Raw genomic sequence first — 16,443 nt, 5'->3', positions numbered from 1 at the left:
ACTACTGCTTTGCTCTTTTAGAAGGACCTGCAAGTAGTCTATTAGGAATGCTATGTAATCAAAGAGAAAGATATTAACATATGGTGTGTTATATTTTATGTGTTTTTACCCAGTTATCTACCTCCCCAAACTAACTGATTAGAATGTATATAAAACAAGTCTAGTCCTAAGTTAGAAAATAAAAATTACAGATACTTCTCCATCTTTCTTCTGCAGCAAATACCATGGAGAGATGAGAAGTCATTTTTAAGCATAATAAGTAGGGTTATGTCAGCTGCAGCAACAAGCCCCCAGATCTCGATTTCCTAGCACAAGAAGAGTTGTGGTGGGCAGCTTCCCCCGTGTTCTGATCCAGGGTTCTCCATCCCTCCCACTGTGGCTGTACCCTGGAGACCCCTTCAGGCAGCCAGTGATAGGAAAGGGAGGGTGCAGAAAACGCTCCTTCCCACTATTGGGGCGTAGAAGCTACATCCATTACTGTCTCTTGGCAGCAGCTCCCGGGACCAGCGCTGTGCTGACGCGGGAAGCACACGAGTGTGTGGGAACTAGCTAACACAGGAGACCCCCTGCATGCGACTTGTTCATTCCATAAAGAGTAAGGTTACATCATCTTAGATCCCAACAGAAATTAAGAAAACAAAGGCCTCATCTAGTCCTATGCCCGGTATCAAAGCACACGCGTTACAAATGGACAGTGCACGTTAGTCGGTTTTCTAGTCGCACTCCGGTTGCCTTGCTGATCGCCAGCTCGGTACCTCCTTTGTAGTGATCCAGCGGAGAAGAGGCGGGCTCCCATCGAGGCTGTTCACACCGGTTGTGGTTTTCGGAAGCCGTCAATTGTGTCAATACCATATCGGAAACTTGGAAATGCCGCCTACCGTGCACACTTTTTCTTGATCACTGTGGAATACCAAAACCAGTTGTATGTCATAGCTTGCTACTGACATTAGTCAAGTCATGACTAACAGCTACTTCCATAAAATGTACTTTAAAGGCCGAAGTATCTACATAAATATGTTCACTTGGAATTTTTCTACGTTGTATTTTTTCTAAGACCTCCTAAATCCAGACTGTCTAACCAAAGCATTGATAATAGGAAAAGTTTAAAGACCACTAGTAAATTGACATAATTTTAAATGGATGTTTTAAGATTCCTTCCCTATTTAAAGATTATGTGCTTCTGAGAATTTTTCTGTGTTCATCTTTGTGTTTCACATTCACCATCGCAAGTGAAAGTAGAGAACCAAGAGTAGCAGCTTTTCAGTATCTCAGTACCATCGTCAAAATGGGACAGTGTGATTTTAAACAAATACATGATCGAGAAGATGAAGAGCAACTTTATGTTAGTTCCTAAAGATGCAAATTTCAGAATTGTCAATGGTATACAAATGCATATAATAACAAGTGAATATTTAGTGTATAGCCACTCACCAAATCCCTGTCCTTTGAATTATGTGTGTGCGTGTGTGTATGCGTGAGGGAGGGGAGGCTGTGTGTGCTCTCTTGTTTGTGTAAAACATAAGGGTACATTTTTCACTTTTCTACACCTCTTCATGCAAGACATGTTGGCTGTGAGAGGTCAGATTTTAAACAAAAGACAACTTATGGAGTAATTATTCATGATATACATATTTTTTTACAGCTGGAGTCATACGTTTCCACTAATATATTAAATATTTAATAGTACAGGATTCAATTTATGCTGAGCAATCTTTGTTCTGTAATATTTCAGACATACAAAGGACTATTGAGAATAACAATTTTTACATCCGTGACTTACTATGCACAGCCTAAGGGAAAATGTACAAGTTTCCAGTAAGCTTCCTATATAAGCCTTCCCCAGGACCACCCCACCCCCAAATCAAATATCATTTTACTTTATTTTTATATATAAATATTTGTATAACATTTATGTAAGCGTTTACATAAATGTGTGATACCCTATATATCTTTATGCAACTTGTTTTTGCTGTCAATATTACTCACATTTTGCCATGTTGATACAGTAGATCTAGTTTATCTGAAGTTCTGTATAGAATACAATTTTAATACTACACCAAACTAGATATATCTGTCCTCCTCTTGAGGGACGTTTGTCTCCTGTTTGAATGTATTTATTTCTTTGTGCTGTTAAAAGCCCTGCCTCGGTGGCTGGGCTGCCGCAACAAGTTACCACAGACTGGTCGGCTTACAACAGACACGCTGTCTCCCGCGTGGAGGCTGCCCGTGGGGCGTCAGCCGGGCCGTGCTTGGAGGGACGCACCCCTCCAAGAGTCCTGCCTTCTCTCCCCCAACTCCTGGGGCCCCAGTGCTCCTGGGCTTGTGGCCGCATGGTCCAGCCTCTGCCTCTGTGGCCACGTTGCCTTCCCCTCCTCTCTGCATCTTCCCCTTTCTGTCTCCTTAAGGACTTAGGGGCCACCTGGGTAGTCAAGAATGATTAACTTAATTACGTCTGCAAAGACCCTGTTTCCAAATAAGGTCCCTTTCACAGGGTCCAGGTAGACGTGAATTTGGGGGCCACCATTCAGCCGGGCAGCCAGTGCCTCTGAGCACGTCCAGGAGTAGAATTGGTGGGTCATCTCCAGCTGTCCTCAGAACAGCTCCCACAGCAGCTACACTTACTCACGTCCCCACCAATGGGACAGAGGCTTCCCTATGTGCCCCTGCACAACCTACACATGCTCATTGGCAGGCTTTTATAATTTCCGTCAACCTAAAGGACAAGAAACGGTAATGCTTTATGGTCTAGCTTTGCATGTCCCCGGCTTCTAGGGAGTTTGATCAACTTTTCATATATTTATTGGCCATGGAGGTTTCCTCTTCTGTGGATTAACTAATTGAACACTTTGCCCCATTTTCTATAGTGATTTCATATTTTTATTGATATTAAAAGATCTGTATATATTCTGGGTGTGGTACATGTATACAATGGAATATTACTCAGCCATAAAAAAAGAATGAAATCATGCCATTTGCAGCAACATGGATGGACTTAGAGACTGTCATACTGAGTGAAGTGAGTCAGACAAAGAAAGACAAACATATGATATCACTTATATGTGGAATCTAAGAAAAGGGTACAAATGAACCTAAAACAGAAAAAGTTACAGATGTAGAAAACAAACTTATGGTTACCAGGGGTTGGAGGGGAGGAATAAACTGGGAGATTGGGATTGACATATACACACTACTATATATAAGACAGATAACTAATAAGCACCTACTGTATAGTACAGGGAACCCTACTCGATACTCTGTAATGGCCTATATGGGAAAAGACTCTAAAAAAGAGTAGATATATGTATATGTATAACTGATTCACTTTGCTGTACACTGGAAACTAACACAACATTGTAAATCAACTATACTCCAATAAAAATTAAAAAAAAAAAAAAACAGAAATGGAAGAAGCAAAATGTCCAGAACTAAAGAAGGATTTAAGAATTCAACTTGAAGAATCCTAAATTTTAAATAACAAACGAAAAAGTAGAAGATACTAAAGATATGATAGAAATACAAATTGAAAAATTCAAATTGATTTGTAATTATAATAAATCAATTAACCATAAATCATGTCAATCATAATAAACGTAAATAAATTTAAAATTTCTATATTAAAAAATAAAAGATCTTTATATATTCTGGATTCTAAATCTCTGTCACTTATGTTTATGACAAATATCTTCCAATCTGTGGCTTATATTTTTATTTTTTAAACGTATGTTGATACAACTTTTTAAACTTTAATGTAGTTGAATGTATCTGTAGTTTCTGTAGTATCTGTAGTTATTGTTGTGCCTTGTTTGTAGCATTCCTCCATCCTCGAATCATAAAGATATTCCCTAGTCTTTTTATTCTAAAAGTACTAAGTTTTGCTTTTAATATTTAGGTGTTCAATTACATTGAATTTTTTTGTGTGTGTATGATGTGATATTGTAATCTAATTTTATTTTGTTTTCCTTTGAATGACCTAAAGTCCCAGAATAATTTATTAATTTACCATGTCATCTCTCTCATATATTTTAAAATATATGAGTATATATATATATATATATATATATATATATATATATATATGAATATTCCTTTCTTGCTTTTTTCATGAAGGTAGCATTTTTTTTTTTTTTTTAATGCGTTACGCGGGCCTCTCACTGTTGTGGCCTCTCCCGTTGCGGAGGACAGGCTCCGGACGCGCAGGCTCAGCGGCCATGGCTCACGGGCCCAGCCGCTCCGCGGCACGTGGGATCCTCCCAGACCGGGGCACGAACCCGTGTCCCCTGCATCGGCAGGCGGACTCTCAACCACTGCGCCACCAGGGAAGCCCGAAGGTAGCATTTTTAATTAAGTGCTGTGGATCATTCAATAAGTTGTGTTGTATAATTTTAAAATATTAGGTTCTCACTTCATATCCTATACCAATGCAAGTCTGAGGAGGGTCAAATATTTAATGTAAAGTAAAAGCTCTGGAGGAAGAAAATTTAGAATAATACTTGTATAATTTTTTTTCTTAAAGGCCTTTAGTCACAATAATAGAAAGATGATAATGGTAGAAAGCTCAGAGAGATGTTGCCATATAAATAAAAACAAATACTGAAAAACTATACATAAAAGTATGAAAACAAGAAGCTGAGATACAAACTTGCGACATGATTAAAATTTTAGACAAAAGGAGTATGGCACCAGAAAAATAAGCAAAGAACATGAACAGAAAATATGCAAAGCAAAATGTAAACAAACAATAAAAATTGGTCATCCTTTCTGATGTGCACACTTTGCCTCGACCAGCTTCCCCAGTAGCAGTACGAATTTTTTATGGTAATACCCAGTGGTTCTAAGGTTGGATAGTAATTTTAGAAGGTGATTTGATAATGGAATAAAAAGCTAGACATTTTTGACTTTTTGCAGTCATTAATTCCAACTCCTAAGAGTCTCTCAAGATAATTACCATCGAACAGTGGTATCACTAAAAACTAAAAATGGAAATAATCTCCTTGTTTAGCAATAGGAACCACCTGAAGCAGACGCTAAAATGCAGACAGTAGTATTGGTGAGTATTAGTAGCAGGGATGCCTTTTTTCTTCAATATTTGTGTATCTATATTTTTCCTTTATTTTTACAATGCACTTATGCCATAATTTCTGGTGGTTTAAGAAATATAGAAAAATTTTCAGGGACTTCCCTGGCGGTCCAGTGGTTAAGACTCCATGCTTCCAGTTCTGGGGGCATGGGTTCAATCCCTGGTCGGGGAACTAGGATCCGACGTGCCACGTGGTGCGGCCAAAAAAAGGAAAAAAAAATTTTCCTCATAGTTGGGCCTTTTGCACTATGAATTTGAAAAGTAATTCTCCCATAATTTCTGGTTCTTTTATGGTTTGACTTTTGGTTGTTTTTTTTTTTTTTTTTTTTTTTTTTTTGCGGTATGCGGGCCTCTCACTGTTGTGGCCTCTCCCGTTGCGGATGGAGCACAGGCTCCGGACGCGCAGGCCCAGCGGCCAATGGCTCACGGGCCCAGCTGCTCCACGGCATGTGGGATCTTCCCGGACCGGGGCACGAACCCGTGTCCCCTGCATCGGCAGGGGGACTCTCAACCACTGCGCCACCAGGGAAGCCCTGACTTTTGGTATTTTAAATCATCAATGCATTTGGAGTTTATTATTATGTAATGTGAAACTGTGGATGACATTTTTCCCCCAAAGGACCACTATTTATTGTGTACAACAGCTTTTCCACAATGATTTGAGGTGCAATATTTATCATATATTAAATTAATTTATATATTTGGGCCAATTTCTGGATTTTTTTAATGGATTTATATATATATTTATTTTGTTTTACTTATTTTTTAATTTTTTTTGGCTGTGTTGGGTCTTCGTTGCTGTGCACAGACTCTCTCTAGTTGCGGCGAGTCAGGGCTACTCTTCGTTGCGGTGCACAGGCTTCTTATTGTGGTGGCTTCTCGTTGGGAGCACAGGCTCTAGGTGCGTGGGCTTCAGTAGTTGTGGCACGTGGGCTCAGTAGTTGTGGCTTGCAGGCTCTAGAGTGCAGGCTCAGTAGTTATGGTGCACGGGCTCAGTTGCTCCGCAGCATGTGGGATCTTCCCAGACCAGGGCTCGAACCTGTTTCTCCTGCATTGGCAGGTGGATTCTTAACCACAGTGCCACCAGGGAAGCCCTGAATTTTCTATTTTGTCAAATTGATTTTTCTGTCTGTATTTACATCACTAAGCGGTAAATTATTGAGGCGTTATAATATGTTAAACCAGAGCTTATCCCCTTCATTCTTCTTCTTTCACACATTTTCTTCTAGCTTTTCTTGCTTATTTTTCCATATGAATTTGGGAACTACTTTGTTTAGTAGTTAGACACTTGTTAGACTTAAAAGAGAATATGAATTTGATTTCATTTTTTAAAAAGTAGAAAAACCATCATAAGAAAATTGAAAAGACAAATGGCAAAGAGGAAATCAATGTTGGTAACTCGTATTCTAGAAAAAAAGGTTAATTCCCTTAATATACAAATCAATAAGGAACAGAGAAATACCCTCCATAAATGGACAAGAAATAAATAAAAAAGATTTGGCAGAAATTGAAAGATATTCAATATTACTCATCATAAAAAACAAAAGTACACTGAGAGCTTCATGACAAAGAAACTGGTACTGGAATTGCCACTTGCCGTAAACAACCAGAAACTGGGGAAAACATAATGGAGCATCTGTTTTCATGTTGGACAACAGGCAAGTGGGTCTAGGATCCCAGAGGAGAGGGGAAATTGAGGTGAAGTCCACAATTGTCCATTTTTCTGCCTGGGCCACTTTCCAAGCTGCAGCACAGGGAGGGAAGCCCACCGTGGCATGGGTTCTTTCTGAATGGGAGAGACAAATTGAGTTTGGAGAGGCTGAGCAACTGGAGTTTACAGAGCAGATTCCCAGAGGAGAGTGAATCAGAGATGGAAAGAGCTCAAGAAATCTGCAGAGTCCTTGGCTGAGCAGGAAGCATTGGGTGAAGGGGACACTTTCAGGGCAGGGCAAAGAACGACTCTCAGGAAGCTGTGAGGCAAACAGTCCTCAGAGCTTATGCAGCGTTGGGAGCAGTAGTTCCAACCAGCCGAGTGGAGAGAGTGTGTCACATCCGAGGTCGTTCTGGAGACAGCCCAGAGTCACGTGGTAACTGCAGGCCTGGCACCGAAGACTACACACTCCAAGCGAAACATAAAAGCAAGCCTTGGAAAGACTGAGCTGATCTGCAAGTGACGCCCTGGCGCCAGCACAAACGCAGCAACACTGTTTAAATAAGACAACAAGATCTAGATCCTCAACATGGCGGTGTTCATAGTTCTAGCAACCACCAAATTTCACTAGCAATGGGCAGAAACAGTAAAACATAACCCAAAACTAGGAGAAAAGTCAGTCAAGAAACAGACCCAGAAAGGGCAGAGGTGACGCAGTCATCAGACAAGGATATAAAAACACTTTTTAAAATATGCTCAAGGATTGAAAGAACAACAAAAACACAATGAGGATAGAAATGGAAAGAATGAAAAACAACCAGTGGAACTTTCAGGGCTGAAAACACAATCTTTGAAATGAAAAATTCATCTGATGGTCAGAACAGCAGGGTTTATATTGAAGCCTCTTGATTTCTTTGACTCTTCTGGTTCCTTGTCCTGTGATAAAGGAATGGTCCGTCCCACATATTTCAGAGCTGGAAAGATTATGTGAGCATCGCTAGGATGAATAAACCTTCCTCTGAGTTTATGAATACCCAACCGATGCTGAAAACATAGAATGCTATACAAATGCAAATGCTCATTAATTGAAGTAATCACTCAATTCCTGAGTCTCCTAGAATTTTACTAATATGGAAAATCTGTGCAGACAGGTCAAACATTTTCAACAAAACAGTCAAATATATTAAATTTTGTATTATCTGTTATAGACGGTAATAAAATACATCTTTTGTTCATTCTTACCATTTTAATATTTTTTGTTAATATTGTGCTGAGTTAAGAATTACAGGGAAAAGATACATAATTGAGAGACTGGACCAGATTTTAAGATCCTTTAGAATTCCATGATTTTATAATTTCTGAGATTTTGAGAGTTTAGGGTTTCCCAATCTTAGTGAATTTAATTTAGTAGGAAAATAAAGATGAAATGATCAATAAATAAGGATTTTCAATTTATTTTCTTTGGTAGGATACAGTTTGATAATGCTTAATTGTGTATGAAAAAATGAAATTACAACAAATTTCTAACTTCTATTTAGTAGATCTCTTCATTAAAATCATTTTTTTAATCTTTCAGTGAATAACCCTATACCTTCCAATTTGAAATCTGAAGCAAAGAAGGCTGCTAAAATTCTAAGAGAATTCACAGAAATAACTTCCAGAAGTGGACCTGATAAGATCATTCCTGGTAGGTAAATGAAATACATACTTTTCACTTCTACATCTGCTCTGTTTCTTAAATTACCTTTGCAACCCTTGACTCACACAGGTCCTCAGACCACCTTTCTCCTCTGGGCCCGTCGTCCCGGCTGGTGTCCTGGGCAGCCCTCTCTCCTCCTCCGCTCTGCAGGGCCCATGGCCCTAAGTACCCTGTGTCCGTTTCCACTGCACGTTCCCCAAACTCACAGGTCCTTATCCTCAGTTTCTGAGGACTTTGGCAAACTCATCTTGCAAACTCACCAGCTAATCTCATTAATAAATTTTAATTTTGTGTTTTTTCTTTCTAGGTAAGATAGTTATACTTTATAGTGGTTTAAGAAGACTAATCAATGATTCCCAGCACAGCTACACATCTGTATTCCCTGGGTCATTAAAGTGCAGTTCCTAAACTCCCCCCTGACCTGCTGAATCAGACCCTGGGAGCAGCGTGGCCAGGAGTGCAGATTTTATCTCGTCTCTAATGTGATTCTCCTGTAGTCAGGCTGACCACACAAGACCTGGTCCAGAGGCCAGCCTTTGGGAACCACTGTCTGTTCATTACTAGTACCAGTTATTTCTAAAGGTGTTTCAGAGAATACCTGTCTGACGCAGACACTCACACGCAGACTAGCTCAGGCAGCTGCGGGCTGATCTCCCTCTTAGTGCACAACTCATCCTACATTAGAGAAACCGGTTTAATTTCTTAAGCCAGATTTTCTGAAGTTATTTAACAGACCTTTAAGGGTTGTAAAAATTTCTAATTTGTTGTTGTTATGGTAATAATACGAAGTGTTGTTATTTTGGCTCAGCCACTCCTCCCATCTTAAGAAAACAGCGCTTCATAGAGCCTTGCTCCTTGAAGGCAGGTGGCCACATCTGGGCATCACCCGGGAGCTTGTTAGAAACGCAGGACCTCAGGCTCCACTTCGGCCTGATGAATCAGAATCTGCATTTTTCACAAGCTCTCCGGTGAGTCACGTGCAAGTACAAGCTAGAGCAGCACGTGTAACACTTGGAGAAAATTCAACCAGAAAAGCTCAATTTTCTGTAGCTCTCTTCTGAAGCAGGAGACAGAAGACGTTTCTCAATATACAGCAGCATCTACGTGCATGTCAAGCTAGCCCAAGTTACAGATAAGCTGTATTTCCTACCATAAAAACTTTGGGGTATGGATTATTTCTCGTGGATTTTGTCCAGCAAAATTCTGCCTTGCCTTTATTCTGCTTCCAGTCAAAGGCCACCCGACTCCCTTTCACTGGGTGTAGCTCAGAAAATGAAAACCCGTTTACACAGCAGCCTGAATAAGAGCTAAGTCCCGCAGGGGTGCGGACTGTGTGTCTGATGGAAGCCAGGGAGGCCGCAGCTGCCAGATGACCAAGCCTCGTCCCTCCTTGGAATGAGTAGGGAGGGCCCATTACGCGTACATTAAAGCTAGGGAGGTGTATTACGTGATAGGAGATAAAATCTAAAAAATATTTTAAAACAAAATGCCCAGACCTTTAGACTTTCTTAGGCTGTGAGTTCACAGTCATCTGGTGCGAGGGGCTCTGAGACGTAAGTGAAACTCAATTTAGAGAGTAAATCTGCAATCAGTGCATCTACATTACAAATGAAGAGCTAATTGGACAATTATTCAGGGATTATTGGTATTTTAATGTCCCTGAATCTGGGTGGATAAGATATAAAAACACACCTGACATTTGAACTATGTTCATTTTAAGAATATACTTCTGTTATACCTAACGCTTCTGAGTAGTGCCACTCACTCTAACAGCACTGAGAATGGCGTGTGAGGCTGTTCTGCCAACAAGTGTCGTATAAACAAACCTACCTGATGTATAATGAAGCTGTCAGCATCAGTACCATGTGTTACCCTTTAGAACACGAGCTAAGGCACACTTAGGTGATGACCGTCGGAGAGAAGAGAGCCTTACTTCTAAACCTTGTTCAAGTACCAAGAGCTCCAGGAATGGTCTGTGTGTTACCCTCCTCGTGCTCTTGGTTGAACCGTCTCTGAGAGTCTGTTGTTAATTTAAATTTTGAAATGGTGTGCATAAGTGTATTAGAAATTTAGTGTTTCCTAGGGACACCTACAAAGCCTTTTTTGTGTATTTGAGTACACTGTCTGGTTTGACTTCCTTGACAGAATATGTGACTAAAATGATGGTAAATTAAACTACCTTAAAAGTAACATTGGGATCCAAGAATAATTTCCAATGTTTAGGCTTCCTTTGTTATTTGAAAGATGTACTATTGTGTAAATAAATCCACAGACTATAAGGCACTGTGTTTAGTGGTGCCTATGTTAATAACCTTCCTGTTATGTAACAGACTTCCCTGAAATGTGGATAAACCAATATTCTGTAAATTGAATTATAGTTTCAGTGCACTGGTAGTTATGTGTTATTCGAATACTGATCAGATCACTTTATAAAGTCAAAACACGTTTTAAAGTGGCAAAATCATTGAATTTTCCTGGTTTTGAACTCAACAATTGTTGAGCCGAACTCAACAATGCGGCTCTACGTTCAAACGTCCTGCTGCACACTGCATGTCAGTCACTTTTGAAGTTTCTCCTTAATACTATGTAGGTCTTAATTTCTTTGAAATACTTTTGTAACTTGTAAAATTATAAATTATGTTGTAAATTAATTGAAATCTCCAAATTATTTGTCCTGCTACTAGATATCAGTACAGTCTCATCCCAGTGTCTCACTTCTTGTGTCCATTGCAGGATTCTGAGCGCCTGCCCTGTCGGGTTAGGGCCACCGAAGGCTTCAGGCGTCTCTGTCCTGGGGTGGTTTCCTCGCAGTTCCCTGTGCCGCTGAGGCTATAGGGAGGCCCTGGTCCCTGGGAAGCAAACCTGCGTGCACAGGCCTGCTGAGCTGTCACCTGCTGGGCGCTCACCTGTCTTCATGTTTTGCAGCACACGTCATTGCCAAAGCCAAGGGCCTGGTGGTCCTGTCTGCGATAAAAGCTGGGTTTCTGGTCACCGCGAGAGGTGGCAGTGGGATCGTGCTGGCGCGCCTTCCAGATGGAAGTAAGCTAGCCTCCCTTCACTGGGAGGGGCAGAGAATCCTTGTCCCTTTTTTGTTCTGTTTCTACTGTAAACAGGTTTTGTAGGGAGAGACAGGTTTTCCGGTGCCGCCTGGACTGCCTTCCTTGGGCCGCTCCCTCTGTTTTCTCTGTGGTCAACCGACCCGTGAAACTCAGAAAATCAGAAGATGGGGCCCCCCGTCTTTACACACTTTGTTGTCCTCCCGTGGAGCATATACTAAACACTGACACTGTATTTCTGTTGTTAAATATGCATTCCTAGTCCTCAGCTTCACCTTACAGTTGCTTTCTTTTGTTTTATGGAAGCTTTTCTCCCCCATTGTTCCTGTGTGGGATCTTAAAAACTAAAACATTTTCAAGAATACCACCAGGGCAGAATCATATCAAGATCAGGATAATTTGGTTTTACTTCTGGGGTGAAATCTAATACTTGATTTTTCAGACATGACGTCAAAACATGTTTGCTCGAATCCCAAGAACCAACATATATAATATTTAAAATGTGTGTGGGTGTGTCATAACCAACTAAAAGGCTTTTATATGAATTTTACATTTGCTGTTCAGTTATATAATTGAACACAGTTTTCTGTTAATAACTCTTTCTAGTGTAGATCATTTAATTTTACTTTGAGGGAGAACATGGGCCATCCACTGACAGGAGATACATCCGGCATTTGGGAGGCGCACAGCCCCGGAACTTGAGTCAGCAGGATTTGTTGTCCCCTGTGAGGCGTCCCCACAGCAAACGAGAGTTTGCCCCTGAGGTTGTGGTTCAGATTTCATAGCTCTGGGCTTGGCTACAAAACAAAAAGTGACAACATTCTCTTCTTCTCAAGAAAAGAAGCATTAGGCAAATTTTCACGGGCAGATCCCCAGCAGTACGACCAGACAAGTAAGCACACTCAAACCGAGTCCGCCGTGAGACGGGCTCTGCGTCTGCAAGGAGCCCCCGGCCCTGCAGGTCCGAATGGTCATGGACCGGCGACTGTCAGAAAAGGGGGAGGAGCCGTCGACACCTGGGGCTCCTATCAGAACCTCAGGTGGACCTTCCTACTTAGATACCTAAGTTTCTGTCTCCCATCTTCCCAAGTAGCTGCTGGTCACTCTTCAGAGGGTAATATAATATGTGCCCAGTGGGGCACAGCAAATCCCCAGACCCTGGCCAGGTGGGCAGTTTGTTTTTCTTTTAGAAATTAATCACTTTTAATAGTTTTTTTTTTTTTAAGATATTAGGGGTAGTTTATTAAGTAATTTATTTTTGCTGTGTTGGGTCTTCGTTTCTGTGCGAGGGCTTTCTCTAGTTGTGGCAAGCGGCGGCCACTCTTCATCGCGGTGCACAGGTCTCTCACTACCGCGGCCTCTCTTGTGGCGGAGCACAGGCTCCAGACGCGCAGGCTCAGTAGTTGTGGCTCATGGGACTAATTGCTCCGTGGCATATGGGATCCTCCCAGACCAGGGCTCGAACCCGTGTCCCCTGCATTAGCAAGCAGACTCCCAACCACTGCACCACCTGGGAAGCCCAGGTGGGCAGTTTTTAAACAGGGACAGTCCCTAACGTAGGAAGTGGAAAATAACTTTGAGATTATGAGACATTAATTTCTGTAATCAAAACCCCTCTAAGCCCAGATAGATTAGTTCTGGGTATATTCAAGCACTAGCCTGCCATCTAGAATATATGGTAGCAAGAAAAATTAGGCTTAGGTAGCTACTGGGCATTTTCAGAAAGTACTTCATCTAGACTATCCCACCCACCCCCCAATTATTTTTTTCTAGACTTGTTTAGCACAACTGTGTCTAGATCAGGAAAGCTAGGCACACAATAATCCTGAAATGTACCATATTGTACTTAGTTTCCAAATGTAAGGATGTGTATCTTGTTAGAATTTTAATAATCTTGAATTTATAACCTATTTCTTGTGCTTCTACTAGGCACAAAGGGTGTCAAAACAGTTTTCGCCCTCCAGGATTTACCATAGAAACGGTTTAGTATTATGTTACCCTTAGAAGCGATTATAATAAACTCTTTTGAATCCATTTGCTCTCTTATAGCTATGATAAAATGCTAACAAAAGACTGGAATTCCAGCTCAATTATTTTGTACAACATTAGGAATACTGATGGTTGAAATTATCAAATGCTATGTATATTTAATTGGTGAGAATTCAATAGTTTGGTATTATGCATGTTTGTAGGGAAAGATTAGAAAACACAGACTTGTGAGTCTATGAGGCTCATAATGAATAACTAACACCTTTCAAACCTTTTTAACTTAAAAAATTATAGGGCTTCCCTGGTGGCGCAGTGGTTGAGAGTCCGCCTGCCGATGCAGGGGACGCGGGTTCGTGCCCCGGTCCGGGAAGATCCCACATGCCGCGGAGCGGCTGGGCCCGTGAGCCATGGCCGCTGGGCCTGCGCGTCCGGAGCCTGTGCTCCACAACGGGAGAGGCCACAGCAGTGAGAGGCCCGCGTACCGCAAAAAAAAAAAAAAAAAAAAAAAAAAATATATATATATATATATATATATATATATTTATTTATTTATTTATTAAAGAACATTTAAAAACATAGGCAAAAATGCCAAAATCTCATTATTTTAAGAAGAAACACTATTAATTCATATTTTAGCATTTTTCCTCCCCATATTTATGTGCCAAGGAGTTTTAATATTAGAGTAATGTTTGTTTGTTTTTATTAGAATGGTCTGCACCTTCGGCCATCGGGATAGCTGGGCTTGGTGGAGGATTTGAACTAGGAATAGAGGTGAGTGGTGATGTGTGTACATATGACTGCCCTATTCTCTAAAAGCAACTGCTACGTGAAAGTCGAGTGATCTCCTACTGTTCCTGTTTAACCACCTATGGAAATCGTTCCCTTTTATTTTCTTGACTCTCTACCTGAAGCTGTGTAATGTTTATCATTTTTCTCCTTTGCCTTCATTGAGAGTAGAGTTTCTTTCATTCACCATCTCATCTCTTTCCATCTTTAGCACATCTGCAAAACACTTGTTCTCAGACCTGAAAACTACAATTGGCAGTTTATGGCTTCTGATTGCAGAGTCATGGGTGCAAACAACTCAATGCCATGTATCAACGTTTGTGGCAAAATCCAGTTTGGTATCCCTAATGTTCAAACTACTTCCAATTTTTTAAGTAAAGATTGACTTTGTATTGTTTCCTTTTACAACTTTGCTGCTAATGATTATGGTTTCTATCAAACGGACTAGAAATTATACCAGTACACACTTGTTTACAGAGGTCTCTCCCACAGGGAGCATCTACATGATATCAATCTTTCGTCTGCTGCTTTATTGCTAAGTGATTTGATAAATCAAATCTCCTAATATTCCCCAATCATTTTCTTCTGAAATTTCAGTCAGTTCCTTCCTGAACTACCCTTTTATGAACTTGCTCTGTTGCCATAGCTTTAAATGCCCTCGGCCTTATTAGGTGGAAGTATTTCCACTGATTTTCATTTTTATTTGACCTTTACTTGCTGCTGCATAGATTCGTGATATAAAAAGAGGAACATATTTTAGTTTTGCTAACATGACTGCCTTTTGGTTGTATATTCAACCAAATCATGGCCTTCAGAAACATCGCACTCGTGTGGAAAGCGTATTTTCACCATGTGTTGTGCACCCCTGCTCACACCTCCTGGCGCTGTACCCAGGTGTCTCTCATCACTGCCCGCTGACCCCAGGCTTTGGGGCTCCATCTCAAAGAGCATTTGCTTATATTTGCCGTTTGTGGAAACTTTGAATGCCACTTACCCTCATGGCTGTGTAGAAATTAACTCTGGAATTCCATTTAAATACTGTACATGGAAGATAAGTATTAACTTTTAAAAATATCCACTTCAAGTAGAGATTAGAAGACTGTCCTAGGAGTTTGTGCCTCTTCAATAGGACCTGGCTTTGCTTCCCTGAGTGTAGCCATAAGGTTAGAGCTGTCGGTCACTTTTCAGTGCTAATGAGAGGCCGTGCTGGTTCCCCAGGAAGCATCTCAGACCTGGCCAGAAACATGCAGTTACCTTGGGGGTGCAGCTCTGACCCAGGATGAGCGAGGGAGCTTGGGGGTCGGCGGCCATGCACCCGCGGAGCTCCTACGGCTGGATGCTCTTGTCGCCCCAGCTCCAGTTCCAATGAAGTGCAGCAGGCCCGTGGCCACCTCAGGCAGCGGGACCCATGCCCTCGAGTCTGCAGCCCCCCAGGCTGCCTGGGCTCCTCTCTGGCGTTCTTCTTCCGCCAGACGCTTGCTCCTAGTGGGATGGGGCGCTCAGCGCTTGCGCCAGTCTGGAGGTTTCCTTGCCTGGCCCTTACCTAGGTTGTGAGTCCTTCATACCTGCGCCCTCAGACTGGCCAAGTGTCAAGCACAAGTAGGCACCCAAAATAAATGTTTCTTTAAAGCACTGGCATCATCGGTTCAAACTATTAAATGTTTGTTGAATAACTTAATTATCTGCCATTCTGTTTTGGAATGGAATAATTAGCAATAATGGCTAACATTCTCATAAAACTCTCACATGTACTCTCATAGAATCATTTCCATACTGTGGCCATGCTGAGTGGCTGTCGCTGCCGTCATTGTGTAGATAACTGAGTTATGTGACGCCTCCAGCCGGAGAATGACAGGCTGGCCATTCAGAGGGAGGCCTCTGGCTTCCATGGGTGCTTGGGTGAGTCTCCTCGCTTCTAGTGCCCCAACTGGTTCTAACTGTAACTCCCACCCATATAACACGCCGTGGATTTCAGGGCACGGATGAGGTAGGCAGGGCGCATGTGATTCTTTTCAACGCACAGAGATGCTGAGCATCTTGCAGAGGTGGTGTGTGGTTGTCTCTCATTGGTTTCACTGGAGACAGAGCCTGAGACAGGGCTCGTGGTGCACGTGACTTACTGAGCAAATGTTCTGGGTGGGGGGGAAACTATAAGGGGCTAAGGGAAGCAGGACAGAGAAGGGGA

The 16,443-nt window shown here is 41.6% G+C and overlaps 1 protein-coding gene across 4 annotated transcripts in view; it reads left to right on the top strand.

The window, feature by feature from the left end:
- SH3YL1 (SH3 and SYLF domain containing 1) overlaps positions 1-16,443 on the top strand; it is a 47,219-nt gene that overhangs the window by 7,875 nt on the left and 22,901 nt on the right. For 3 of the 4 annotated variants that reach the window (XM_032653335.1, XM_032653334.1, XM_032653336.1), the window contains 3 exons: positions 8,305-8,415; positions 11,353-11,466; positions 14,179-14,243. In XM_032653335.1, coding sequence (XP_032509226.1) covers positions 8,305-8,415; positions 11,353-11,466; positions 14,179-14,243 — 290 coding nt within the window. Of the gene's footprint in view, positions 1-8,304; positions 11,467-14,178; positions 14,244-16,443 lie in introns of all 4 variants that reach the window. The other variant, XR_004352943.1, reaches the window with a different exon arrangement.

This window comes from Phocoena sinus, chromosome 13, assembly GCF_008692025.1.
Source record: "Phocoena sinus isolate mPhoSin1 chromosome 13, mPhoSin1.pri, whole genome shotgun sequence".
Classification (NCBI taxonomy): domain Eukaryota; kingdom Metazoa; phylum Chordata; class Mammalia; order Artiodactyla; family Phocoenidae; genus Phocoena; species Phocoena sinus.
This window is presented reverse-complemented; position numbering and strand designations above follow the sequence as displayed.